Source organism: Peromyscus maniculatus, chromosome 20 (genome assembly GCF_049852395.1).
Source record: "Peromyscus maniculatus bairdii isolate BWxNUB_F1_BW_parent chromosome 20, HU_Pman_BW_mat_3.1, whole genome shotgun sequence".
NCBI classification, from domain to species: Eukaryota; Metazoa; Chordata; class Mammalia; order Rodentia; family Cricetidae; genus Peromyscus; species Peromyscus maniculatus.
Genome location: NC_134871.1, coordinates 53,594,614 through 53,612,414, shown reverse-complemented (window position 1 = coordinate 53,612,414; position 17,801 = coordinate 53,594,614). Strand labels below are relative to the sequence as shown.

The following is a 17,801-nucleotide window of genomic DNA, read 5'->3' as shown; positions in this document are numbered from 1 at the left end:
CTGGAAAAAGCAGTGGAAGTGAGGGAGCCACAGGGCTGGGCCCAGACACTCGGGAGGTGAAAAAAAAAGTCAAGGAGGCCACAGGGGATGTGATGTCTGGGATGTCCTTAGAGGCCACTGTAGGGACAGCGGACAGGAAACAGGTATGACAAGGGGTACCTGGGACCTTCCTCCCGTGCGATGTGCGAAGAAGCCGAGGGCTTGGTAGGAACCAGCATGGCAGGGGGCACTGTGGCACCAATGGTGGCAGTGTGACCAGACCCTGGCAGAGCACTGAAGCCAGATGGGACCAGAAACCCTGGGACAGCCATGGGCCACTCCCCCTCCCCACCAAGAGGATGTCTGGGAGCCCAGGGATTCACTGCACCAAGGCTAAGGCTGTCAGGCGCGTAACTAGGAGACCTCTCTGCGTCAGCAGAAGCACAAGGCGGGGGCGAAACTAATTGCCTGTCACTGGCTAATAGTCTGTTTCATCTTACGCCAGAGCATGTGAGAAGTGAAGTGAGTACAGCCTCCGAGGCCTGGCCTCAGATGTCCCCAGCACTGTGGCGGAGTCCTGGCAGCACCTGGCTCTCTCCTTGGCAGCCACACCCCACGCATGCGCACCTGACCAGGTGCTCTTCCCACTGGCCGGGGCTCCCAAGATACCGACCCAGGCTCCCCTCCCCCCAGCCAAGACAACTCTTTTCAAATCCTCTGAACCTGAAACAGGGCCAACCCAAACACAGGAGTGACAGTCCCACACTCAGACACGCACTCACTCTCGGGTCCCCCGTTCGTCATCTTCCCGCCTCTGCGATCCCCAGGGGTTCAGAGCCTCCTCGGTGTAGAGGAGGCTACAGGGGGAGACATGTCTCTAAACTAGCCTGCACCTGGACAGGGGCAGGGGTCCCACATGGACCCATGTCTGCCTCCACCCTGCCTCTTCTTCACAGACTGAACAGAGGCTCCCTTCCACCTTCCTTTATTTGTGTTTAGTAACAGTGACACTAAAGACGAGGAAGGAGGCGGGAGAGCTGAGTTGCTTAAACAAAATGCTGAAAAGCCTCTGAATTTTCCCAGCAGCCATAGCACCTGCCCATTGGAAAAGGCTCAGGGGCCACGTGGCTACGGCTTTCTCTCAGACTCAAGACCTTCCAGGCCATCAGAGCTGTGTCCACTCCCCAGGTGATTCACACCCTTCGTCCCTTCTTTATAACCTCCTGGTAAGAGAAGGGTGCTCTTTGAGGTTTTGGAGGAGGCACCTGACCCCCAACGATTCCCCAGTGTCAGGTATACATCTGGAAATGAGCTGGGAGCTTCTAACTGGCTTCTGGCTTTTTGGGTTTGGTTTGGTTTTGCTTTTTGGTTTTTTTCCTTACCTCCCTGCTGGCTGGAGAACACTATTATGGCCAAGGGCTTTCTGTTTTGAACTGCCCACATCCCTACCTAAGCTAGGAGCCAGGCTTCTACTTCCAAGGGTTTAAATGCACACAGGTTTTTGGTCTCTTTGTCTGCCCTCTCTTGCCCAGGGGACAGGGTCAGGTGAGTGGGTAATTACCTCCTTTCCTCCCTCCCTCCAGCCTCACCCCTCCTGCCCAAGTTCACAAGCATGACCTTGAGAACCCCAGAGCTTTCTGGGTTTGCCCCTGTGTGCCCATGGGTCTCAGTGTGTCCCACCCCAAACTGGGGTACTTACCAAACCGACCCATCATGAGCCTGTGAACAAGAACAAAGTGTCAGATGGTGGTGGCATAGACCAAGTCTTAAGAAGGAGACAGGTAGAGCCAATCAGACCCCAGCCCCCAACCTCAGGGCCCCCCACCCAGGGAGGGGCGTGTACAGATGACTGACATCAACATACAGATAGTGCCCTCTTTCCTGACACAGTGACCACCCTGGTGTGCCATTTAGAGAGGACAGATAGAATGGATGATGGGACATAGGAGTCTATCGGTTCTGATCAAATTGTCTCACAGCCACGGCCATCATATAGAGAAGTGTTTCTCAATCTGTGAGTCGCATCCCTTTGGGAGGATCCAATGACCCTTTCACAGGGTCATATATCAAACATTCTGCATATCAGATATTTACATGATGAGTCATAATAGTGGCAAAATTACTGTTATGAAGTAGCAACAAAAATAACTTTGTGGTTGGAGTCATCACACCATGGGGAACTATATTAAAGGGTCATAGCCTGAGGAAGGTTGAGAACCACTGAGATAGAGGATAAGCGTGGAAGAAAAGCCATTTGAAAGCTTAAAGATTAATGAGCTGTGAGAACTTGGAAAATGAGGCTGGGAAACCTTGCTGGTGAAGTTTTGGAGGGAATGTTGAAAGTCCCTCAAAGACTTTATGGGATTTTTTAATGTATTTTAACTTTAATCTTTTGCTCTTCTGCCTGTATGTATGTCTGTGTGAGGGTGTTGGATCCTGGAGTTACAGACAGTTGTGAGCTGCCGTGTGGATGCTGGGAATTGAACCCGGGTCCTCTGAAAGAGCATGTTCTTGACCGCTGAGCCATCTCTCCAATCCCGTCTATGGGGCTTTTTATGTGGTATTTTGAGGTAATCCGTGACTCTGGTCAGCTGGGACTGAAGAATCAGCTATGATAAACAAGAAACCAGCATCGATGAGGTAAAATCTGAGAAGCGTTTCCTTAGGGTCAGGACACAGAAGCTGTGTTTCAGAGGGGGCCAAGGCTGTTCCTGGGGCTGGCATCTGAACTTGGTAAGGTGGCGCCGGTTTTGAAGGCATGAAGGGGTCACAGAGAGAAGGTGAAGCCTGGCACTATGAGAGACCAGGAGAGGCCCTTGATGAGGGGACAGCCTCTGTTGCAGCAGAAGCCCCAGGATTGAAGGGGCCGTGGAGAAAGGCAATACGGGGTAGGGTGGGGTCCCTAAGAGAGGCCAGGAGGCCATGGGTGGAGACCACAGCATTTTAGAGATGCCAGGACTATGGGATGACCACCAAGGACATCGGCAAGTATGCATGGGGTCAGCGTGAGCCTAAGAGACAAGCTGTGTGTGCTGCCCAGGGGAGAGCCAGAAAGGTAAAGCTGCGCAGACTCCGTGGCGCCCAGCAGATCGTGAGTCCCAGACACTAAGCTGTTGACACAGCCAGAGTTTGGGTTTGCCTTGATTTGATTGGGACTGGGACCTGGATTGGGTGAGAAGCAGGTTGAGCAAGCCCGTGAGCGGTGCTCTCCCGTGACCTCGGCTTCAGTGTCTCCCTCCAGGTTCGTTCCCCGAGTTCCCGCCCTGACTTCTCTCAGTGATGGACGACAACTGTAAACTGGAATAAGCCATTTCCTCCCTCAGTTGCTTCTGGTCATGGTGTTTATCACAGCTATGGAAAGTAAACTAAGTTTGTTTGGCTGCAGCTAACCCAGCCACCACAAAGACCCGTGAGCCATGGTCCTGGAGCCAACTTCCAGAGGATGAGGGTCAGTTTCTGTGACGCTCAGCTGCAACCCGTGTGCTCCCTTCCTAAAGCTAAGAGATTCACTTAGTCCCTAGGCACCAACCTCTAGGGCAGGCAAGTGCTCGGGCTCCATCTTATTAAGTACTTACTGGGAAGACCTACTATGTGCAGCACATAAAGACACAGAACCAAACACCCTGGACCCAGCCAGAGTTTCTCCTCCACAGCTCAGAGCCGGTAACAAGGAGGATTCTGAAAGGCTGCAGGAATGGTAAGGCCATTCACTCCTGGCTGGCTGGCAAGCTGGAAGGGCTTCCTGGAGGGAGAGCCCTCTGGGAAACTAGGAGTTAAGTGTTAACAATGTGCCCGGTGTAATGTGCACACCTCTGATCCCAGCACTCGGGATGCAGAGGCAGGCAGACTTCTGTGAGTTCAAAGCCAGCCTGGTCTACATAGTAAGACCTTTTCTCCAAAAACCAAAAAACCCACCAAACTAACCTCAGGCCTGAGCATTCCCAGAGGTGCGTGCGTGCAGCAAAGATGCAGGCAGGATAAGCCAGAGGTGCACTGCAGGGACCATGATGGGCCAAGGCCTCTCTCTAGTTTTGGCAGGCACCAAATGTTCTATGGATCCATCAGAGCCCCTGTGGCCACAGGGATGGGGGTAGGGGGTGGACAGGGGGCAGACAGGGGACTAGAAAAACCTCAGCTCCTTCCTTGGCTACATGGAAGCGTCTGGCACCCAGCAGAAATGGCTCAACAGATGTGTCCCCCTCCCTGACTACAGTGTGCGCCTGTGCCTGAAAACACCACTGTGGCCACAGAACTTCCCAAGCCTCCACCCTGTGCCTGGTCTTACATTCCACCCAACCATCAGCCTGGCTTTCTCCCCAGCCCCGGGAGAGAGGAACCATGTTCACCACCCACCCTGTTCCTCCCATGACCAGCTCCATCGGGCACACAGTAGGCCCCCAGAGTGCTGGACATAGCTGGTGGCCAAACCTCTTTCTGCTTTCAAGTTTCGCCCCTGATGACTGTGGAGCCCCCAGCATCTCTTGCCGCCTTCTCTGGTCCCCCTCACCCTGTGCAGTTGGCAATAGATGGCTTTGGCTGCTTCTTCCCACAGCTGCATAGGCCCCTGACCACTCAAGGTCAGAAGGTGGAGTCTGTTCCCCCAAATCCCTAGCTCAGGATGACCCGAGACTTACTCTGACCCACAGGAAAAAAAAAAAAAAGGCATGGTACAGGAATCCAGGATTAGACCAGGACGAGGGTACTCAGCTTCTCAGAACATGCAGGGAACTAGAGAGGAAGCTCTCCCATGAGGAGGAAAGGCAGTATGAGAGGCTGCCTTGGTCCATCAGGACCTGGGAAGCCCTCAGATACAGACCTCACAGGACCAGTCACAGCAAGATTAGCAGAACTGCCTGGTTGAGCCCATTGCCACGAGTGGCTGCAGGCTTGTGAGTGAAATGAAATGACCCAGGGGCGGCATCTCGAGTCAGGCCACCAAGCCCCCACCCCACCGTGCAGTCCCTTGAACTCACCGTTCTGCAGCCACAGACCCACTGCGCTGGTACAGCACACTCCCACCTGCTCCCCCAGCTCTCTGTCCTTCCCTGCGGGCTGCTGGGAGCAGGTCGGAACACCACCCGTCACAGGGAACACTGCCACATCTTCAGCGTCTCTGGCAGCCCACTCACCACGCTTGAGTGGATTCTGTGCCAGTCAGCTGCCGAAAGGCTGTGGACGCGCAGCCTTAGCATCCCCGTGAATGGAGCTTGTGGGCTAGTGGACGCCGTCGATGTTTTAAACATGGAAACAGGTTTAGTCAGGAGGAACGAAAGTGGCGGGTTCCTAGGACCCGCCATGGGGCATTGTGGGACCACACACACAGTACACTGTCTAGTTTGTTATTTGGGTAGAGTTTCTCTAGGCTATTCAAAATTCTAGCTTTCTCAGAGAGACCAGAGGACTCCACAGTGTCCACCACAGGACAGTTCTGACTGGTCACATGGTTCCTTCCTCCAAAGGAGCAACTGGTGATTGGCAAGTGAAGAGGAAAACTAGGAAGCAAGCAGGACACAAGAGGCTCCATGGCCATCCTGAGCATTCTTCCAAATTTTTTTTTGGAGGGGGAGTTGTTTTGAGACAGGGTTTCTCTGTGTAGCCCTGGCTGTCCTGGATCTCGCTCTGTAGACCAGCCTGGCCTCAAATTCACAGAGACTCGCCTGTGTCTGCCTCCCCGAGTGCTGGGATTCAAGGTGTGTGCCACCACCACCTGGCTTAAATTTTTTCAGTTGTGTGTAATGTATGTGTGTGTGTGTGTGTGTGTGTGTGTGTGTGTGTGTGTGTGTGTGTGTGATGTGTGCATGCATGTGCGAGTGTGTGCATTTGCAGAGGTCAGAGACTGACTCACCACCTTGTTTTTTGAGGCAGAGTCTCTCACTGAACCTGGAGCTCACTGATTTGGCTAGACAGGCTGACCAATGGGCTCCAAAGATTCTCCTGTCTCTGTCACCACAGTGATGGGGTTACAGATATGCACCCCCATACCTGAATTGTTTTTGTTTTTGTTTTTGTTTTTTAATGTAGGTGCTGAGAATCAGTTCCTTACGCTCACACAGCAAGCGCTTTACTGACTGCAGCATCCCTTTGGTTCACCTTCTAAAACAAGGAATTAGAAAGCCTCTGAGGGGAGAGAGACGGACATGGAAGCCTGGAAGAAAGTGTGTGGAGGAGGAGACAGGCAGGTACCTCCACATAAAAGCACACACAAGGACTAAAGAATATAGAGGAATACAGGCTCACCCAGGCCAGTGTCCCTGGCTGAAGCCAGAGTCTAGGGCCTGGCTTGCATGAGGCATGGGTCCCTGGGGACCAGTTGGTACAAGGTACAAAACCCTGAGGGGCAGCTGCCGTCCACTTACTCTGTGGTCGTGGTCAGTTCCTCTGAGATGTGGCTGGAATGGAGCAGGCCTTCCCGCTTCTGAAAACCCCAAAGCAAGAAAATCAATACACAGACCACGGGGCAGGAGCGGCGTAGAGAACGCACGTGGAACCCATGGGAAATCCCCTCCCAGGTGGCCCTGGCAGGATGCCAGCCTAGAAAGGGCCACATACCCAGTGCACACTTCATGCCTGAGCAGGGATACTCCAGGTGATCACAAGGGAGACCCTTTCTGGTCTATGACTGTCCTCAAATTGTTCTCCATGGTGCCCTGGGATAAGGCCGCTGAGCAAGGCTCCAGAGAAACATCCCAGGCAAGACCCAAGAAAGCTCATATTCTGCAGCTGGGGCAGGGGACATGGGTAGTCAGGAAGTTCACGAGTCATACTGAGGAGACACCAGAGAAAGATCATGTGGGTAATGGGTCACACAGAAGGCCCCAAACATGTCTACCTAGGACCTCAGAACTTGCTTTTCCTTAGAGGCTTCCAATACCAGCGAAGAGGGGCCACACAGAGATGAGCAGTGGTGAGTGACGAACTCTGAAGCTAGGGTGAGTGGCCCTCTTGAAAAAAACGAAAGAGCAGAAATGGAGGACCACGGCCATGAACCTGGGACCCTAAAGGCAGCCAGCAGAAGCAGAACAGGGCAAAAAGGACCACTGCTTCCCTGAAAGGAAGCCAGCAGTGCTGTGAGAAGAAATCCACCACCACTTGAAGCCCCCAGTTAGTGGAGCTTCACCCCAGCAACCCTGGCAGGCACACAGCCAGGGGGAGAGCCAAGGGGATGGTGGACGGCAGCCCATATACACCGGGAGTTCCCAGAGGCCAGCCAAAGTAACCAGAACCACGGGAATCTGTCCTAACCAGGAGCCCCTCACACTCTTCCCTGAGCTGGCCTCCAGGGATCTTGTAGGCTCATTCTTATTAACAAGTAACAGCAGGACTGGAGAGATGGCTCAGAGGTTAAGAGCACTGGCTGCTCTTCCAGAGGTCCTGAGTTCAATTCCCAGCAACCACAAGGTGGCTCACAGCCATCTATAACAAGATCTGGTGCCCTCTTCTGGCTTGCAGGCAGAACACTGTATACATAATAAATAAATTTTTAAACATCAAACAAACAAAACCCCACAAGTAACAGCAGCTTGGCTCACCCCCTAGCCTCGCACCAAATGGATACTCGAGAGCCCACCAAAAGACTCTAGGTATTTGGTTCACTTATTTGCAGGCTAAGCATGAATGAGGTGCCTATTAGTTGCTAGGCATTGGGGAAATCACTGGTAAACTGAGAGCTGGATAATTGTATGGTTAGCACCATCATCCCAAGTTTGTAGGGAAATCTCAGTAACCCTGAGAAGTCAAAAGGCCTGCCCAAAGCTTCCGCTGCTGGGAGTAAGCAAGGCTTGGCCTTCATGCATTCCAGCCATGAAATGCCATGTGCCATGCTTTGCTTCGTCTCTAATTAGATAGTGGGTTACCCGAGCAAGCATACGGACAGCCCAGAGGACCTCGGGCGAGGCAGAAAGAAGCTCTGAACTGAGCTCGGGGTGCTATTTCTGAGAAGCTGCCATCTAGCTGGACTTCCTCACCCGGTCCCTTCTACTTTGGGCTCTGCGCAGACAACTCAGGAACCCTGGTCGAGGCACCGAATGCAGGAGGGTGCTTGCTGGAAGCGGTCAGACTTTCCAAAAATCCAAGCTTGTCTTGGACCCACGCGTGAGACTGAAAGGAAATACCCGGACGGTGAGCCCGCTCAGCACTCTTGGGGCCTGGGGCTGACGTAGGTAGGTTTAGGAACCGTTTTCCCATGTGTCCTTGGGAAGCCTTTCCCGGCCCGCTGCCTAGGAACCAGCAGCCAAGACTAGGGCCACAGGAATGGTCCCCCTGGGTCTGCGTCACTCTCGCTGACCACAAACATCCTGATTGGGAAGGAAGCAGGGAGAAATGGCAGGTGACCTTCACTTAATGTCAGAAAGGGCCTTCCCGGCAGGGTACAGCTAAGCTCCCAGGGCAGTCGAGAGGTCAGAACGGCTTCAAAAAACACAGGCTCAGCCAGGTCGTCATGGACCACAGACCACAGAACAGATAAGTTAAAAATTCAGAGAACAGAGAGAAGAAGCTGGGTGTCTCCGGGAACATAAACACCAACGACATGCCGGTCCCAACTGTGACCTCAGCCCTTTGGCAGACATGGCGGCTCTTCCAGGCCACATGGGTTTTCCTCACTCAGGGTTCCCACAAGTCCAGGCATATGCCTGGCACCCAGCGGGTGCTTACTACATATTTAAATGTAATGCACAGTGAAAATGTGCACAGGAAATAAGTCGGGCCAGCATCTGTGTGCTTGAAAGGCTAAAAAACAGGACAGTATGCATGGCAAATCCACGCCTGGCCCCATTACCAGGACCCCAGGTCCTGGCTCCCGTCTCCAAGTAAATCAAGAGAAATGAACCTAAAAAAAGAGATAATGGGGAATGATGGCTTATAATAGAGAGCAAATGTAGAGAGCCTTTAATTTGGGTGTCTATTTCACCGTGCCCGTCACAGCCTCCTCCAGTGAGTAATAAGCACATTCAAGGGGATTGAATTCTGACTCGGTGGCTTTGGAGAGAAATGAACGTTCTTTTCAGAAATCTGGGAAATTAAACCTCAACGCCCGTGTGCCACTCTTCAAATCAACGCCATTGTTCCCGCTCCAATCATTTCTCAAAGAGCCAGGGTGAGATATGCAGTTTATCAAGAGGGGAAAAATACAAGGTAGCCTCCTGGAAAACTACAGGGAAAAGAAGTCAGCTTGCCTCGCCCACAGAGAGCCGGGCAGAGAGATGGCCCGGTGTCTACTCACCCGCACGACTACCACCTGCACAGTGACGTGCTCGGGAAGGTGGATGGGGGCCCTGAAGTGCATGGCCAGGGAGACGAGGAGGTGAAGAATGGACACCAGGTTCTTTCCATGGATAGCTTTGGGGTGGAGAGGGAAGAAACAGAGGCCTCGGGTCAGATGCAGTAGAGACCAGGGGACCATCTTAAGGGTATGTCTCAAGGAGACCTCTGGGGGAGGGCAAAAGGACCTCAGACAGAGAGGGCTGATAAGGCCCCAGGGGACTTCTGCCTGGCTTCTTTCTATTCTTTCTTGTTGGCCCAAGGCAACTTGACAACCATGTTCTTTTTTCTTTTTTTTTGGGGGGGGGGGAAGGAGCAAATCAGGGTCTCACTATGTATAGTCCTGGCTGGCCTCGAACAGCTGGCCTCAGACACACACTGATCCACCTGCCTCAGCATCCGGAGTGCTAGGATTAAAGGTGTGTGTCACTGTGCCTGGTCCTGGCAACCACTTTTAAAAGCATCACGTTTTTTAAAGCAGAGAATCACAGGTTTCGGGGAGAAGGACAGGTCATAGCCACATACCCACCACAATAACACATGTCATTATCATTGGCACTGGGCAAACTTCTGCTGCTATATAATCAGCTGTCCCCAAAGGGGTGGGTGACAAGGGCAGGAGTTGCTCTGGGCCCAGTCGGCCCTGGCTGCTGCTCTGACTCTCCCTGAATGTAAAGTTTCAGGCCAGGTGTTAGCAAATCTGTGGAGGGATTTGCAGCTGGTCAGGCATCTCCTACCCACAGCCCCAGCTCCAAGGCTAGAAGGATGGGTCTACTCAACACCACGCCAAGAAACCAGGGGCAGAGCCAGTCCCATCTCTACAGCCAAGATCCAAGCTCCCTCTGCAGACCGCAGAGCCCTGGCCATGAAGGGCAGGCTCTGGCACCATACCACATCGCACCTGCCTAGCAAGGAGCCAGAGGAGGTGGGGACAAGGACATGACAGATGCCATCTGCTTTTTCAGTCAGCTCATCCCCGTCTGCTCCCTCTGGGCTATGAACTCTGATGCCACAAACCCCTCAAACCAGCTGACAAATGACATTCCTGGGCTAGCATGGGCTCCTTGGCACCTGCCTCAGTAGGCCACCCCCATATGGCTCACTTTATGCCACTACCCTGGGTGTTTGGTGTCAAGTCTCAACAAAAACTCCTTGGACCAGGCATATAATCCCAGCATTCAGGAGGTGGAGATAGGAGAATCGGGGCTTAAAGGCCAGCCTGGGCTACATAGTGAGTCCAAGGTCTAGCCTGGGCTACATGAGACTCTTAAAAACAATACAAGGTCTGAGGAGATGTCTCAGTCCATAAAATGTTGGCCACACAAGCATGAGGGCTCAAGTTGGAGTTTTTAAAAAACCACCTGTGGTAGCTCATGCTAGCAATCCCAGCAGAGGGTAGCTGGGGACAGAAGGAACCTGAGTTCACTGGCCAGCCAGCCCTGCCTCACTGGTGAGCTGCAGGTCTTAGTGAGAGACCCTAACCTCAAAACAAACAAGGTGCATGGTTCCTGAGGAATGTTGCCTGAGGCTGACCTCTGGCCTCCACACAAGTGCACTCAGACCCACACAAAATAAACAAATAAACGTGAGCAAATGAGAATCCTAGAGCTGAAATACAGGGGTGGAGCGGGAGGGGGGTCAGGAGTGGGGTGGTATAAGGGGGTGGGGAGGCAGAGCACTGGTGTGTGATTGTGCCCTTAGCTTCCAGACCTCTCCTCTGCCACCTGGCCTCTGGCAGAACCGGTCAAGAGGGTGCACTGGTTTTTTAACCACGGGGCTATCGTTGGATGGCTGAAGACGAGATGGGAAGACAAAAGGATGGTTATTGCTTCCAATGCTCCCTCCCCACACAGAGGCCGCTCACAGTCCACGTTCCAGCGCAGTGGCCAGCCGTGGGACCGAAGCAGGTCTTGCACAGCTTCGAGGACCGTCTGCAACTTCTGCTTCTGCCCGATCTCCGACTGCGTCACCTCAGCCACGTTCAGCTTGCAGTGTGCCAGCTTTTCTGTGGAGACAAGGACAAGGTCATGAGGCAAGAGTGTCCAAGCGGAAGGAGCTGGAGCCATCTGTGCCCTGGCTGGAAGAGGGGCACCAGGGGGACCTGGCGTCTTAGCCCAAATCCCTGGCCCCGTGGTGCAGTGTTGAGGCCATTTCTACTGAGAGAAAGTTATAGTACAAGCGAAGAGGCAGTTAAGGATGAAACAGGCACTCAGGAACAGCTTATGACCTGGAAAAGAATCCTTCAAGATGCCGCTGGGGGCTAAGCGTGGTTGTGGTGGCAGTCGGGCACCGGAAGGCACAGAGGAAGGACAGAGTTGTCCAAAGTTGTCTTCTGGCCTGCTGCCAGCTAGTACCTTCTACGTGTGCCTGGGAAGCTACACCAGTGAAATCTCAACCACCTGGCTGCCTGAATAAGACCCAACAGTGACAATACCAGTTGCCAGGCCAGCATGGGTAGGGAAAATCTCACAAAGCCTCGCCCCTAGATGAAGAACCACGGGCGATTAGTGGCTGCTGAGAGGAAAAAACCTGTCTTCTCCAGGGACATCGAGTCCCCTGGTTGATTATTCAATGCCAAGTGGTCAGCCTTAAAGGCACACACACATGAACAGCACTCAATGAGCTGATTAAGTTGTAAACACACACACATGAGAAAGAGGAAGTTACTGGGTCGGTTACAGAGGGTGGCTGCAGGGAGTGTGGGAAGGGGAGGTGTCCCGGTAGGGTCCCAGACTTCAAATTTCAATAAACACAAGAAGAAAATCTCAGTGATGCTTCCCTGCACTCCCAGGTCCTTCCCTAGTCTCTAACATTTTCACACCGCAAGAAGTTTGATTGGAGATTTGCCGAGTTTGTGACTGTGTCGGTTTTTTTTTAAGAGCAGGCAGGAAGCACTCCGGAGGAGCCTGGACGAGAATTGTCACATTCACTCAGGATTCAATTACCCAGCAGAGACCCAGCCGCCTTCAATTTCCTTTGGGAATGGGGGAGGCAGCAGGTGAGAGCAGGTAGCCACAGACACAGCAGCCAGCGCTCCGGGGCTCCTGCTGAAGGCAGGGAGCCCTGTTCCCTCCTAGTCTTTAATTCCAAGATGTGATATTTCCTGACAGGGCTCCTCTGACCAACTAGCAAAGGCCCAGACCCAGGGTGGCTGGAGGCAATTTCCTGGAATGTGATTTCCATGTCCTTAGCCCAGGATGCAGGGCTGTCAACAGCCACATTGTCACTGAGATCATGAACCCCATAAGGTCCCATCAAGTTCAGCTGCACACATTTTAGCTGGGTCCAGGAGTTCAGTGTTCTCGCCCCCAACTTCCAGTTCCTGCAGTTAGAACGGTCAGTTCTGCAATCTGTGGGATGAGATGGCACATGAGCTTCTACTGCACACGGTCCAACCCCTCAGTCACATGATCACTCAACAAACAGCTCCTGGGTGCTGGAGAGACACACGGACAAGAGAGGCCCTCGGGAAGGGGACAGACAGTGAGTGTGACAACCAAGAAAGGCCATGGACAGACACATGGCAGGTCGGGCAGAGGTGAGTGTGATGGAAATAACAATCTGGTGCTTCCACACTGCCTCTGGGGACGAGGGTGCCTGCTTCCACAGACTCTCACCACCTGTCACCTGTGTCGCAGGCCCCAGCAGGGACACCCACAGCTGCGCGCGTGAGCGACATGAAAATACACAACAAGCTACGCCCACAGGTGTGCGGCCACCAAGGACAGGGCAGACACCGGGGAAGGAAACAGGGAAGGAGGGAGGGACGAAGAGAACCCAGCAGGCCCTCTTGTCCCCTGCCACCAGCCACATCACCTGGAATGGCAGAGGAGGCAGCCACATCAGTCAGCGTTAGCTGGGGGAGAGGCAAGTGGTGGCCTACAGAGGCTCATTCTCTAGCCCCAGGCCCAGAGGTCTGAGACAAGGTGTTGGCTGTTTTCTTCTCTGTGTTCCCCCATGGATGGTCCTCTGTGTGCAGATGTCTCCTAAGCTACACTTTTTTTTTTTTTTTAATGAGATGTGGTCTCCCTATGTAGTAGCCAAGGCTGGCCTTGAACTCAGTTTCCCGCCTGAGCATCTCAAGTGCTGGGATGGGCAGATAGGCAGCATGTCCCCTGGCTAGTCTCTTCTCATAAGGACATCTGTCATACTGGAGTAGGGCCAAGCCTCAGAACCTCATTGCCAATGAATTACTCCTTTTTAAAATGTGTCTGAGGGTTAGGATGTTGTCTTAGTTAGGGCTACTATTGCTGTGACCAAAAGTAACTTTGAGAGAAAAGGGCTTACTTGGCTTATATATCCCAGTCACAGTCCATCATCAAAAGCAGTCAGGGCAGGAACTCAAACAGGGCAGGAACCTGGAGGCAGGAGCTGATGCAGAGGCCATGGAGGGATGCTGCTTACTGACTTGCCCCTCATGACTTGCTCAGCCTGCTTTCTTTTTTCTTTTCTTTCTTTCTTTCTTTCTTTTTTTTTTTTTTTTTTTTTTTTTTGAGATAGGGTCTCTCTACATAATCCTGGCTGTCCTGGAATTCACTCTGTAGACCAGGCTGGCCTCAGATTCACAGAGATCTGCCTGCCCCTGCCTCCCAAGTTCTGGGATTAAAGGCATGCACGACCATTGCCTGGCTTCAGCCATCTTTCTTACAGGACTCAAGACCACCAGCCCAGGGGTGGTCCCACTCACAGTAGGCTGGGCCCCTCCCACACTACTCACTAATTAAGAAAATGCCCTCAGCAGTGGCTCTCAGCCTTCCTAGTGCTGTGACCCTTTAATACAGTTCCTCATGTTGTGGTGACCCCCAACCATACCATTTTTTTTTATTACTGCTTCATAACTGTAATTTTGCTACTGTTATGAATTGTAATGTAAGTACTTTTGGAGATAGAGGTTTGCTAAAGGAGTTATGACCCACAGGTTGAGAACTGTTGTCCTACAGTCTTGCCTGTAGTCTGATCTTACGGAGGCATTTTCTCAGTTGAGGTTTCCTCTGCTCAGATGATTCCAGCTAGTGTCAAGTTGACATAAAAACTAGCCAGCACTGATGTCAATATATGAATGTGAGATTAGAGGCTATGACTCAGCCTAAGAAAGCAGGTCCTGTGTCCGGTTGTCTTGCCTTAGGTCTCCATGACACAGTGATGCCACAAAGCAGGGAAAAGAGACTTCTCTGCACATCCATCAGGAACTGGTCTGCCAACTGCTGGCGTGGCAGAGATGCCACGGCCTCCTCTTACCAATATGGAAGGGATGGAGAAAGGCTGGGTGACCCCTGAGTGCGGCATGTAGCTGAGAGTGACGGCACACAAGGACTAAGGATGTCCCAGTGAGTACCAGCCGGCCCAAGAGACCCTCAGCATCCTACATGGACATTCCACCCTGCCCACCAACTTGAGGTGAGTGCTACAAACCCAGCTGAGCTGAAGCCTAGCCTGCTGCAGCAACCCCCTATTATTTCCAGCATCCCCTCTCCTGGGGGGGGGGGGCCTGGGGGCTCACCCTTGGTGAGCGCCACATGGCCAAGTTCATCCAGAGCCCACACCACCCTCATCGTTTACCCTTGTCATCGTCCACTTAAAACACCTCCTCAGGCTGGGGGCGTGGCTCAGCGGGTAACGCGCTTGCTTCGTGAAGCATGAGAACCTAGATGCATCCCCCCCCCCCATCCCCGAACACAAAAAGCAAGATGTGTCCGTGTGCACATCTGCATCCCAGCGTTCCTGGAGGAGCAAGAATGAAGATGCAGCCAGAGAAGAAGGCTGTGGACCATCTAGCCTGGAGCAGACTGAGGTAAGCAAGAGACCCTGCCTCACACACAGGGGAAGGAGGAAGGGTACCTGGAATTGCCCTCTGACCTCCACATGGGCACTATGGCAAACACATGCCCACACTCTCATGTACACGCCCATGCAAAAAAAAAAAAAAAAAAAAAACTTCCTACTTCCATGTTCCACTCCGCGGGGTTCCTTCCCATAGGCTGATCTCACCAGACTTCTTTGCTGGGTCTCCCTCATCTTGGCCAGTCCTGGCTCCACCGCTGACATCGTATTGCTCAGCCAGCACCCCTTATCTGATCTATAGCTCTGCCCTTGGAAAGCCCGAGAGCCCAGAGCCTACATCAAGGTCACTCCTGGGATCCCTGGTCTCAGGGGCCGTGTGGGTCATCGTTGCATCTTATCAGAAACAGCATTGCCCACGCAACCAGGCATAGATGTGCTGACTGATGTCCTCTTCAGCCTTGAATACTCTTCCCATTGTCCTTTTCTCTGTCCAAACCACTTGACAGAAGAGGCTTCCAAGCGGCTTCTTCAAGTACCGACTGGAGATATTCAAATGAGAGGGTATAACAAGCACTCCACAATACACAGACAGCAGAGCCGGGACAAGCCTCAAGCCTCACATGGCCCAGCCTGGAGAAGCAATGAGTGGGATTTACAGCCACGGTGGCTTCAGCTCAGTGCCGCGTCTACCAGGCAAGCTGAAGACGGAGCCAAAAGCTGTGCCCAAGAGGTCAACAACATCTGCTCTCAAAGATGGACCGGGTCAGGCATCAGTGTGGCTGACAGCCAGCCACAGGCAGTGTTGATGCAAAGCCAGAGCCTGTCCTGGGATACCCAGATTCAGCACCAGCTTGAAGGACTGCTCCATGAAAAGGCATTGCCATGGGCGAGTGGGGACGGTCAGTGCTTGTTGCTCAGTCATGAGAACCAAGTTCAGATTCCAGCCCCCAAACATCTCATAAACATCTGAGCTCAGCTCCAAGAGAAAAATCTGGGTGTGGCAGTCCCCACCGATAACCCCAGCACAGATGGGGGTGGGTGGAGAGGTGGAGTCGGAAGGATCCCAAGAGTTCACTGGCCAGTTAATCTTGCCAAATTGGTGAACTCCCAATTCAGTGAGAGACCATGTCTCAAGAAATAAGGTGGAGAGAACTGAGGAAGACATCTGACATTGACCTCTGGCCTCCACTCACACATACATACATGTGCATGAGCACCTGTGTACACACACATGCAAACACACATACATACACACATACAAGCATGGCCCTTGCCAGCCTAATCACCAAGTCCAAGAGTCAGAGAGAAGTTAAGTCGATAACATACTCAAACCCCAGGAGAGGAGGCAGGCTGACCACCCAAGGTAGCCTCACCATCTACTGGGACCTCGTGACACATCATTCATAGCTCAGCGTGCTCCCTTGGCCTCAGCTGACTGTCTGAAACTCGGATGCCCCGTTTGTAGACATGGCAAGCAGCTAGCTAGTCGCAGACAGAGCTGTGCAGGAGTGTGCCACTCTTTCCAGCAGGCCAGGGCCTGTAGGGAGACACTACAGCGCACTGCCGGAGCGCTGAGGTGTCCACCATAAAACCCGGGCACTTATGAAACCACCCTCACAGTCCAGCGTCTTCTTTAAACAAAATTATTAATTAACTGATTGATTGTGGGGGAGTCTGTAGGCATGCAGGCCGCAGTATGTGTGCGGAAGCCGAAGGACAGCTTTGGGGGTCAGTTCTCTCCTTCCGCCACGTAGGTCTCAGGAAGCAAAGGCCATCGGCTTAGTGACATGTGCCCTTACTCAAGGATCTCAACTCTCCAGCTTCATTTCTGAGCTGCAGAACTTTATTCTAAGACGGGGGTTCTTAATCAAACGTCCATGGTTCACTCTTGTCCATTTGGTATTTGGACCAATGAGGACTTTGCAGCCCCTCTCCGGGAAATGGTTAGGCCCATGGTGCTAAACACCGCCTCCGAGTGGTTGCATTCCATCTAACTCTGTAGCTGGAGCTCCTAACTCTGGTCCCAGCATGAGGTTCCAGACAGGTAGACACCCCAAAACCTCGCCCATGAGGCCCCCAGCTCTTCACCCATTCACCAGTTGCTCAGTCCATACCTCTGGTCTCCACCCTCCGCTCCTGTGGCAGCTTTACTCTGAAACATCTGTCCACATCTGCACTCCAAACCCTGGCCAGAGTCATTTCAGAAGCCATTTCAGGGCATCCTGAGCCACACCCAGCTCCAACTCCAGACCTTCCTCCCCACCCACTCTGCACCCAGAAGCCTGAGTAAACTTTGTAAAAGCCAACTCAGATCACAGCGTGGCCCTGTTTGAAACTCCCAGTGGCTCTTGTGACATGGGATGAAAGCCCTTGTCTACCAGGGCTGGCCTTGTCTGTCTTCCCAGCCTCACCCCAGATTCCCACCTCCTTCCCTGCTTCACAACAGGCTCCGCCTGGCCACAGAGCCTCCACCTCTGAGGCTGGATCTAGAACTCTGCTGAGCTGTGAGCTCCGCAGAGAGACCACCATGGCCACCCAGCCACTCAGCACCCCATAATCTCACCATTCCCTCCTTCACTGGCCATCACCTTGGCTAAGGATCAGACCTTCCCCATCATTATCAGTAGCCTGGCACTGTGCACCTCCAGCAATGTGAAGCCATGGGCTCTGATTCACTAAAAGTGTTACTTTGTAACGCTAAGGAAAGAATAATCCAGACTGGAGTAAAGACTCAGTGCTGAAGAGCACTGGCTGCTCTTCTAGAAGACCTGGCTTTAATTCCC

At 52.8% G+C, this 17,801-nt stretch overlaps 1 protein-coding gene across 2 annotated transcripts in view; it reads right to left on the bottom strand.

The window, feature by feature from the left end:
• Window positions 1-17,801, bottom strand: part of Parvb (parvin beta) — an 88,605-nt gene that overhangs the window by 15,035 nt on the left and 55,769 nt on the right. For both annotated transcript variants that reach the window (XM_006980258.4, XM_076556460.1), the window contains exons 5-8: window positions 11,102-11,242; window positions 9,200-9,315; window positions 6,336-6,394; window positions 1,679-1,698 (exon numbers count right to left, since the gene is read on the bottom strand). In XM_006980258.4, coding sequence (XP_006980320.1) covers window positions 1,679-1,698; window positions 6,336-6,394; window positions 9,200-9,315; window positions 11,102-11,242 — 336 coding nt within the window. The remainder of the gene's footprint in view (window positions 1-1,678; window positions 1,699-6,335; window positions 6,395-9,199; window positions 9,316-11,101; window positions 11,243-17,801) is intronic.